Source organism: Narcine bancroftii, chromosome 6, assembly GCF_036971445.1.
Source record: "Narcine bancroftii isolate sNarBan1 chromosome 6, sNarBan1.hap1, whole genome shotgun sequence".
Taxonomy (NCBI): Eukaryota; Metazoa; Chordata; class Chondrichthyes; order Torpediniformes; family Narcinidae; genus Narcine; species Narcine bancroftii.
Window position 1 is genome coordinate 232,783,296 of NC_091474.1, and position 11,321 is coordinate 232,794,616.

General features: G+C 41.4%; 1 protein-coding gene across 2 annotated transcripts in view; it reads right to left on the reverse strand.

Moving 5' to 3' along the window:
• mertka (c-mer proto-oncogene tyrosine kinase a) overlaps positions 1-10,440 on the reverse strand; it is a 213,495-nt gene extending 203,055 nt beyond the window's left edge. For both annotated transcript variants that reach the window (XM_069887682.1, XM_069887683.1), the window contains exon 1: positions 9,606-10,440. In XM_069887682.1, the coding sequence (XP_069743783.1) occupies positions 9,606-9,666 (61 nt within the window). In that variant the 5' untranslated portion in view covers positions 9,667-10,440. The remainder of the gene's footprint in view (positions 1-9,605) is intronic.
• Between the last annotated feature and the right edge of the window lie 881 nt (positions 10,441-11,321).

An 11,321-nucleotide genomic window follows, 5' to 3' on the forward strand; every position in this document is an offset into this window, starting at 1 on the left:
TCGTGCTTGACAAATCTATTGGAATTCTTTGAGATGGTGACAGGTAAGATAGATGGGGGAGAGCCAGTGGATGTGGTGTACCTGGACTTCCAAAAGGCCTTCGATAAGGTCCCGCATAAACGACTGGTTTCCAAAATCAAGGCTCATGGATTGGGGGCAAAGTATTGATGTGGATTGAGAACTGGCTGGCAGGTAGAAGATAGAGAGTTGGGATAAATGGCTCGTTTTCTGAGTGGCAGGCGGTGACCAGTGGGGTACCACAGGGATCTGTACTGGGACCCCAGCTGTTCACAATTTACATTAATGATCTGGATGAGGGGATTGGATGTAATATCTCCAAATTTTCAGATGACACTAAGCTAGGAGAGGTTGTGTGCATGGAAGAGGGGGGTCAGGAAGCTCCAGTGTGATTTGGATAAATTGAGGGACTGGGCAGATACATGGCAAATGCACCACAATGTGGATAAATGTGAGGTTATCCACTTTGGTAGTACAAACCGGAGGGCAGATTACTATTTGAATGGCAATAGATTAAGAGATGGGGAAGTGCAGAGAGACCGAGGAGTACTTGTACATCAGTCTCTGAAGGCGAGCATGCAGGTACAGCAGGTGGTTAAAAAGGTAAATGGTATGTTGGCCTTCATATCAAGAGGGTTTGAGTATAGGAACAAGGATACCTTACTGCAGCTGTACAGGGCCTTGGTGAGACCCCACCTGGAGTACTGTGTGCAGTTTTGGTCATCTTATCTAAGGAAGGATGTTCTTGCAATGGAGGGAGTGCAGAGGCGATTCACCAGGGTGATACCTGGAATGGCAGGAATGACTTATGAGGAAAGATTGCCCAAATTGGGATTGTACTCGCTGGAGTTTAGAAGATTGAGAGGGGATCTCATAGAGACCTATAAAATTCTGGCAGGACTGGACAGAATGGATGCAGATGGGATGTTTCCAAGGATGGGAAAATCCAGAACCCGGGGCCATGGTTTGAGGATAATAGGCAAACCATTTAGGACCGAGATGAAGAGGAATTTCTTGACCCAGAGGGTGGTGAATCTGTGGAATTCATTGCCACAGAGGGCAGTAGAGGCAGGTTTATTAAATATATTTAAGAGGGAATTAGATCTATTTCTTCAGTATAAGGGTATTAAAGGTTACGGAGAGAAGGCGGGGACGGGGTACTGAACTTTAAGATCAGCCATGATCTCGTTGAATGGCGGAGCAGGCTCAAAGGGTTGAATGACCTACTCCTGCTCCTATCTTCTATTTTTCTATGTTTCTATAAAATTTCATAAACACATTGTTAATACCTTGTGTTTTGTAAGTAAAATTACCTGAATCTTCTTTTACAGTTACTATTGTTCTTGATACTTGTTCAGTCTTCAATCGCCATGCTAAAACTTTGTGCTTAATATTTTTAATATTTTTGTCAGATTTTTCTTGTATCCCTCAAACATATAGTGTGTATTATATTAAGCTTCAATTTCTTTAAATCCAATATTTTCCTGTCATCATTCCCTCAATTTTGCAATTCTTTTTCCATTTTTATTATTATCTTTTCCAAAGAATTAACTTCAAACATATATTCTTTTTTACCTTAGCCATATAACTTATTATTTGTCATCTTAAATAAACCTTCAAAGAATCCCATACCACAAACTTATTGGTTACAGGATGTTCATTCAGGTCCATAAAAATTTTATCTGTTGCCTTATAAAATGTCAAAAATCGTTCCTTTTTCACAATGCTGCATTAAACCTCCACCTACAACTTATATTTTGCTCCTCCATTAAAATTGACATAACTAAAGGTGAATAATCAGACAATATCCTCATTTGATATTCAATACTATGGACTCTTAACTGTAGTTAAGAGTAAAAACATCTCTATACGGGAATATGTTTTATGCCTTTAAGAATAAAATGAATATCCCCTAATATCAGGATGCATCTTCCTCCAGCTATCAATGTTCCATCTCATTCATAAAATTTTTCACATCCTTTGTCACTTTATTTTTAACCATAATCCCTCCTATCCAACTTGGAATCAAAGGTAAAATTAAAGTCTCCTACCATAATTATTTTCCCTTTTGCATTAGCTAACTACATAAAAACATCTTGTATAAATTTTCCATCATCTACATTCGGTGCATATATATTCAAAGTCCAATATTCAGAATATATTTTGCAATTTATCATCACATACCTCCCCACTTTATCAGTCATTACATCCAACATTTCAATTGGTAAATTTATTTATTAATATCACTACTCCTCTACCTTTAGAATTAAAAGAGAATACATCCCCTAGTCTCTCTTTAGTTTCTTATGCTCTATTTCTGTTAAATGAGTTTCTTGTACAAAATCCACATCCATTTTAGTTATTTTCATATAATTCAATAACCTTCTCTTTATCAGATTCTGAATTCCATTAATATTAATACTAATAAATGACAATTTCCCTGATATTCGACATCCAAATTAAAACCTATATCCATCCATCTCCCCATCCAACCCAACCCTCCCCATATATCTTACATCTATAAACAGTCCAGGCTAAGAACCAAAAAAAAAAGGAAAAACCCCAGAGGTGCGTGATGATAAAGCGTCTCTATCACCCATATCAGTATGGGATGCAAAACTGGTAGCATTAGTTCCCATGATAGCGTAGAGGTCAGCATCACATTCCCCACTAACTCACTCGAAGCATCATACCATCCCTTACTATAAGCTTATCAATAGACCATTTAATCCATTAATCTTATCCAGTATATTAGATCACACACAATATAGGTTAAATCTTACTCCCCTTTTAAACTCTCTTGAAATTCAATGTATTTTCAGTTACAGCAAAACCTCTCAGTTATATAATGAATTCAAGTATCTACAACCATATGCTGATCTTTAACAGGCAATGAATTGACATACACCTTTGTTTCATTTGGCTCAGTAAAAAATCTATTCCTCCCTCCCAGGATGAATATTTTCAAAACAGCTGGGTATCTCAAAACAAAGGCATAGTCTTTTTTTCCCCACAATACATCTTTAACCGGATTAAACTCCTTTCTCTTTTTCAACAAATCAGAACTTACATCTGGATTTTAAAAAATCTTATTTCCATTATAAATCAAAGGTGTTTGTCTCTAGCTTGTTTCATTGCAAGCTCCACTATCTTCTCTCTTACTTCATATTGAAGCAATATTTTATTTAAACTTTATTTATAAGATTTAAAATCCATATAGAAAATAAATCTAACACCTTACTTAATACATACTAATTCCCCTACTACTCACACCCCTCCCACCCTCCCCCCTACATCCCACCCCAAACTACCCCTGCAAAAAGAGCCAAAAACATATCAGTTAATTATCTGTTGCTGTAGTGTGCTAACCCCTAACATATTAAGAAAGAAAAGGAAGATATATCCAAGCCCATACATTTCAAATATGGAGTTCACATTTTAACAAAAAAAAATTATTTCGCAAGTTATATGTTATCTTCTCTAAATAGATACAAGACCTCAATTCTTTATGCCATCTCTGTACATTCAATTCAATATCATTCCTCCATGTAATTGCAAAACATTTCCTAGCTACAGCCAATGCCAGACGAATAAATGCAATTTGAAATTAGTCCAATCTTAAACTCGTTGTTAATGTAGTATAGCCCATTAAAAAAGGTAACGGATCAAATGTCAATTCAATCTTGAATAAATCTTCCAAAAAATTCATAATTCTTTCCCAAAAGGGTTTAACTTTTTCACAAATCCATACTGAATGCAAAATGGTACCAATCTGTGTTCCACAACGAAAACACAAATCTGAACTAAAACCTTATCTTTTTAACTTCTCAGGAGTTAAATACAACTAATGCAAAAAATTATAATGGACTAAACTATATCTCACATTAATCACCATCTTCACCCATTTCTTCTGAGATAATAGAATAGATAAATCCTTCTCCCACTTATTCTTCATTTTATAGAAATCTGATTTTAGCTGATAGACTTAAGACAACTAATACATGTAGATCAAGCAGGTTTTATTAAGAATAAATATTCGGCTGATAATATTGTTATATTAATTACAATGATCATGCATCAATAAAGCTACCCAACCATCCAATGACAGTAGCATTAGATACTGAAAGAGCTTTTGATCGAGTGGAATGGAATTTCTTTTTAATATTGAAGCATTCTGACAAGTACTGGACAGGACCTTTGGTCAGGCTGAGGTTTAGGTCTCAATGTCCCAGGGCTCCTTCCATCTCCAAATCACTTTGAAATGCAGCCTGACCCAAAGATTCTACCATTGCAGAATTTTTTTTCAAGCCTTGATCATCGTCCCCTTCTTTAAGTCCAACAATCTTGATATTATTCTATCTACTAAAATTTTCCAAAATGTCTACCTTTTGCATCAACTGATCATGCTTTACAGCTGCTTCTGCTTTCTTCATTTGATCTTTCAGATTTTGAATCTCGAATTCATTCCCTTTAATTTTTCCATCCACTATTTCAAATCCAGACGATGATCACTCTCTACCACAAACTTCTCCCATCAAGGAATTTGTGCAATTTTTCACATCTATCTATGACTGCCTTTCGATATTGGCATATTGGGTCTCTCCTGTTGTCAGGGCTTATGAGGCAAAGGATATCCTTTCTGCACCAATGGAAGCATCTAGTTCTAATGTGACAGCTTTTTTTCTGTCATAGTAGCTCAGTTCCATTTCTCTACAGACACGTTCCTTAAGCTTGTCGAAATTTCGTTAATGCAATGGTGACCACTGAATCTCCACATTCTCTTTCAGCAGCTCTCCGAGGTTGGCCGTGTGGTCTGATATGTGTGAGGTGAAGGAATTCATGTACTAGACCAGGCCAAGGAAGCTTCTTAGTTCCTTTATGTCCTTTGGGTGTTCCATTTCAGCAATGGCTGTTACCTTCTCTGGGCTTGGCCTGACCCCATCAGGTGTGTACACCATTCCAAAGAATTGGCATTCCTTCTCCTTAATGAAGCATTTGTCTGCATTGAGTTTGATGCTGGTGCCTCTTGTTCTCTCCATGGCTTCATGTAGGTGAAGATCGTGGGTGTTCTCATCTCCACCAAAGACCTGAATGTCGTCTGCTATGCCGACACTTGCATCCCCTGCAAGTCTCATCCATCTTTTGCTGGAAGACTTGGCTCATCTTTAGGCCAAAAGGTAGTCACAGTTACTTGTACCGGCCAAATGGATTATTGAATGTTGTGAGCAGTGTTGATTCGTCATCCAGCTTCACGTTCCAATGTCTATTCTTTGCATCTAGTTTGCTAAAGATTTTGGATCCTGCTAGTTCAGAAGTGATGTCTTCCAGCATTGGTGTTGGATAGTGACCTCTTGATTACTTGGTCTAAGTCTTTGGGATCCAGTCACATCCTCAGGTGGCCATTCGGTTTTTTTTTCCTTTATTGCAATGGAATTCACCCAGTCGGCTGGCTCTACCACTTTCACTGTCACTTGTTTTTGTTCTATTTCTTTGGGCTCCTGCTCTAGCCTTTGTTTCAGCTCTATTGGCACCTTGTGTGGAGCATGGATTATTGGTTTGCATTCTGGGTCTATGGTTATGTGGTATTTGAAATTTCCAAAGCACCCGACTGTGTCATCGAATTGTTTGTTTGTCATTGGAGGGCGTTGCTCAAGTGGGGTGTCGCTATTGATCCTCTTGGACATTTTCTTCTCCCTGATCTCATTGTTTCCAGAGATTAGCTGTAATTCCTGAAAATTATTTAGGCCAAGGATTGCTGGTCCGTCGGTGTCAACCACAAAGAATGTGCATATGATGCTCTTTCCTTTATGTTTGCCTTTTATTTGGACTTTCCCTAGTTGTTTATTCATGGGGCCACCGTAGGCTGTGAGCGTGACACTTACTGCCTCTAGTGTGCCTTCCTCCGGGTACCCATTCACCATGTTCTCAGGGAACATCTGATGGTACAGTCTGAGTGGGAGGACGTTGCTTTGTGATCCAGTGTCCAACTTTATTTTCAAATTGAATATTGTTGGATTGTTTCTGATGTTTCTTTTCACTTGGATCATGGTGTACAATTCACTTTTTCCTCCCTTCCCTTTCTTGGATGTCTCATGAAGAAGTATTGTTTCGATCTCGAGCGTCAGTGAGTCGGAGTCACTGCTGTCACTTCCCTTGACGTGGTGTACTTACCTGCTGTATTCTGGTTTTCTCTCTCTTTTCATGCCAGACCTACACATCTTTTCCTAGTGATTGGTCTTCCCACAGGTACTGCACTTAGAACCACAGGTGGGGCATTTCTTGTGGTCCTCGATGAGGTGTAGTCTGCCGCAGTTCCTACAGTTCTCAGATGTCTGCGCCTTTCTCTACGTACGCTTTTTGACATCGACCCTTCTATCTCTGTGCTACATGTTGGCCTACATGGAGAGGGATTGCATTTGCCTCCAAGTGGCATCAAAGACCCTAGATTGAAACCAGCACGTGCCACAGCTCTCTTTTCCTATGAGAGTTTTCTGCACTTTGGGATGAGCGCTTCCCCAAATTAGTTGGTCGACTATCCTCTCCTCTATTTCTTTGAATTTGCATTTCACAGCAATATTCTTTAGCCTTGTGAGGAAATTATCTACCGGCTCGTCAGGCTCTTGTTTTAATCCCTGGAACTTGTATCACTTTATTCTATTGTTGGGTCACTGTTCCAGGTGAGAGGAAAATTTTTCAAATATCCTTTCTGGGTTATTTTCTTCATCTTCAACCAGCTCCCAACTATTAAACAGGTCTCGTCCTCGCTACCCCGTCCAAAAGAAGGATGTAACTAACATTTACCCCTGGTGTAGCTCCCTTGAGGAAACTTTGGAATGTCAGGTTGCCCTTCTGCTTGAACTTTTTAAAAGCCTCTTTGACGTCATTGGCTTCCCCGTCCATTACTGGGTGCAATGCTGCAGTGGTGTCCATTTTCTCCTCCACCAACTGGTGATCAGATAATGGGGCTTTTTCTTCATTCCTCTGTGTTTATTTCAATTTTTTTTTAATATGGTGTGGGTTTCTATCTGTCCCACTGCTGCCACCATGTTGTGTCCAAGTTATACCATCAGAGTCTTAATAAACACTGGAAAGACTTGCAAGTTTAACAGCACATTTCTTTACTCAAATTCAGCTACTGGGTCACGAATTGCTACAATGTGTCTCACAGAGCATACACCACTCTCAGGTGTGATGTGGCTCTTACAGTGTTAGTGTTCATGCTTGGGTATAAAATAGTCCCAAGTTTCCTCACGATATGACACAGGCCACATCAGATTAAAACCATACTTCAAGTGTCATTCTCTTTACCCTTGTTTCACGGAGGCTGCAAATCAATGGAGCAAGTTTTCAGGGGAAAAAACAAACACCATCTGGCTCAAAAGCAGCCTCATTAATTGAGATCTTTGCAGTGGAGGAAGCTTCGTGCCCTTTCAGAGACTGCCAACAGATTTCATGACCTTGTCTGCCATACAGTGTTGCCAGTCTCCCCCCCCCCCCCCCCCCAGCTCAACTATGTTGAGATTGAATACAACACAATAATGCACTGCCCCTACCTCAGCCCAAATGCTCAAGTCATCTGATCAAAATAAACAACAGGCACAAAAAGCAAATGTGACTTGAAGGAGAAAACAGTGACTTGTACTTGAAATGTTAAAATTGATTAAGAAAGTCACCATAACAATGTATGTGCTAACAAAGGGCCTGTATTTTTTTTTGAACAAAGCTGCAAATATAAAATTCTGATCATCACCTCATGGCCATATCCTCCTTGCCTCTCCAGCTTCAAGTTCAAGACTCGTGCACAATGATGTTTTGGCATTATGGATTTGATTTGCATTATGTAAGGGATACTGGAATGTGAGGAGTCAAGCAAGTGCTCATTAGAAATGAAGAATTATGGGTTAAATCAGGGTGAAGGGATGCTGGAATGGGAGGAAGGGTTATAAAAGTATAATAAGATAAGGATCTTCAAAACAGGATAGCAAGTAGATAGCTTTAGCAAGTCTTGGGGATTGATTAATGAGTAAAGAACAAAGACATGATATTTCTTGGCGAACAAGTTTGCAGGAAGGCACATAAACTGATAAGAAGTTAGAATCCACGTGGGCAGAATTACCTAATGCTAAACCAATCCAGGAGGCAGAAGAATGTTAGGGGGAAGGTATCTGTACTGAAATGAAATGTATAAAAGTTGGGTCAGCCTCAGTATCTGTGTGTATTCCCAAGGGTAAGGGGAAGCACCCAACTCTGCAGTGTTGTAATAGTAGAATAAAGTTCTTTGTTCTCAATTTTTGCAATCTGTGAAGGTACTTCTGTTTCTCACACATTATTAAACAGTTTTGTCCCAAGCTCTGGAATTCCTGCTGAAAACTGGCCACCTTTCTTCCTCAAGCCCCGAATGCCTACTTCTGTCACGAGCTCCAATGGCCTGAAATGTCCACGTCTGTCACGATGCAGCAGTTCAGGACACCGGGACAGGTGCCGGTCTCAGAGCAGACATTTCAAACATCCACGCAGCTGGCTGCCACTGTCAACTTAGTTGCACTCCAAAACTTCTGGAGTTTAAGGGAGGCACAGAGGTCACCCCAATGCTATTACAGCGCCAGCCACCCAGGTTCAAATCCAGCACTGCCCGAAAACAACTTCTCCCAATCAATTCAAGCACATTCCTGAGAATCGTGTACATAATCCTGGCTAATGTGCCACGTGGAAGATGTGCTACAATGTCGCAAGAAGCATCATTTGGAAGTTAACAGACTTCAAAGAAGTAGCAAAACAAAATGCACTGCGATTAGCTGGAAGACCAGCTCATCACTAGTTGGTCCATGGAGATGCACGACTGTGAGCCCATCGAGAAGATAACATGCAACACTTTTGACAAAATATGGCAACCTTACCTCGAGCACTTTGGTGTCACAGATCAGAAACTCTGATAAGACATGTGAAGGCCACAGCAGTGAAGCCCCTCAAAGAGTGGCAGACTGGTGGTCCGCTGTATTTCTCTTTTTTTTAACCATTTTCTATCCCTTCAATAGCTTTGCTTTCTTTTGGTGTTTAGGGGAGGGGAATAACAAGTTAATTGATATTGTATCTGAATCTCAGAAGCGAAGTGTTCTAAAAGAACGAGTAAATAGGTTAAAAAAAATGACTTTTCATCCTGTGTTTTGAGAAAAGAAAAACCATCATTTGGATGAATTCAAGGATTCTCACACGGGGACAGCGATTTGGGGGTGGGGGGGGGGGGCAGCAGACCATTACTCAGACAAGAAACGAAAGAGGTGATCCGACTTTTTCTCACGGCAGTCACCAGTCCCGACTTGGGCAATGAGTTTTACTTTTCCAAGATTGCACTGACTTCCAGCCGGGACCATTTCCACCAGGAACGTTGCTCCACTTAAAACTTCGCCAAGATTCGAGCAAGCAATTTTTTTTTTCTGCCATCGAATTATTCAAACACACGAGATCAAATGTTTAACATTGCGGGGTCTATTCCCCCAAGGGAGAAGGGGCCTCCGTAAAATGCTTTAAAATGTTACTATATACTCTCTCTGGCGGCACAATTTCCCCCCAGATAAAAAGTATCTCACCAAGTCCGCAGGCGAAGTGACAGAACGAGGTAAACATCCAGAACACATCAAAGCGGTTCATCGTAATCGAGAGCCCGCTGCCCTCGACCACCCTCTCTCCGCGGGGCTCCCGCAGCCCCGCTCTGTGTAAACAGTCCGGCGCTCCAAACTCCACCAAAACTTGTGCCCGTGCAACAGGTCTGATCAGAGCCCGGAGACTCGCAACTTCGGAGTCACAGCATTTTCTTTAAAATCAACCGTGCAGGTAAATTTCCTTTCTTTTGTTTTGCTTTACTCTCCTTTCGGCGTCCGAAGTGCCACCAAAGTTTAGTTGTAACAACTTGAATCTTTCCTCTGGTTCCCTCGACAAGTTGCAGTTTAGTTGTAACAACTTGAATCTTTCCTCTGGTTCCCTCGACAAGTTGCAGTTTAGTTGTAACAACTTGAATCTTTCCTCTGGTTCCCTCGACAAGTTGCAGTTTAGTTGTAACAACTTGAATCTTTCCTCTGGTTCCCTCGACAAGTTGCAGTTTAGTTGTAACAACTTGAATCTTTCCTCTCGTTCCCTCGGCAAGTTGCAGTTTAGTTGTAACAACTTGTATCTTTCCTCTCGTTCCCTCGGCAAGTTGCAATTCCACCGAAACACGTGACTTTTCTTCTCCGCCCCCTCCTCGGCATTTTAAAACAAAAGCCTTCTTTCGGGTTTGAAATGTTTCCCGAGTAAATGCGCTGAGTATTTCAAAGCATCGGCCTGCCCCCTGTCCGCCCCCAAACCCATGTTTTCTTGACCATGAGTTGCTCGGGCAGCCGTTCCACTTTTTTGTTGTCCAATGGCTATTTGGCTCAGCGCTGTTTGCACAAAGAAAGGTGCCTGCTGCTTTTTCTTCAAGCGCAGCTCTCGTTCCTTTCACGTCGACGCGCTGCCCCAGAGGACTTTGTAACCTGTTAAATACTTTCATTGATGTAAATAATCCCAGTCCTTGTGCTGGAGAGCTGCAACGCTTATCCAGAATTAAATACAGCTCTAATGGGCACCCATCCACCAGAAAACGTCTGTGTTTATTTTGATGGAAGGATCCATAGGCGGGAAGATCCCAGGTCACCCCCCTGTTTTTGGACAATCTTCTCTGTTCACTCTCTCAATCTGCGGCCAGGCGACCTCCTTGGAATACTTGCTGACTGCAGATGTAACCTTATATTTGTGAACTTCCCTCAAGCAAGAGAAAGATTGGGAACAACAGGTCCAAAAGAAGGCCCAAGACAGTAGACCTTTGTTAGTCCAGGTGCTCAGTGCTGCCAGACTGGAGGTCAGTAGAAAGGCAAAAGAAGGCCCAAGACAGTAGACCTTTGTTAGTCCAGGTCCTCCGTGCTGCCAGACTGGAGGTCAGCAGAAAGGACCTTGCACTTGGAAGTGGCTGACCTGTGAATGGGTATGCTGATTCTCATAATGAATGAGGACTGGTTGCTGTGGTGGTACTGCAGGGGGCAACCTCTGTACCTGCAGGTGTAAGGGGACAGGACAACACCTGGCTGTCTGCCAATCAGTCGGCCTGAAGGGATCAAGCCCCACCTGGTCGGGTGTCAATCACCCTCCGGGATATAAGCCTGCGCTGGCCTCCCCGAGGCCTCACTCGTGAGTTGCTGCAGCCACAGCCAGCATGGCTCTGTGGAGGTTTTTGTGGATTAAAGCCTGTTGTACAGTCTTTATCTTGTGTGTGTAGTTGTTCATGGTAGAAT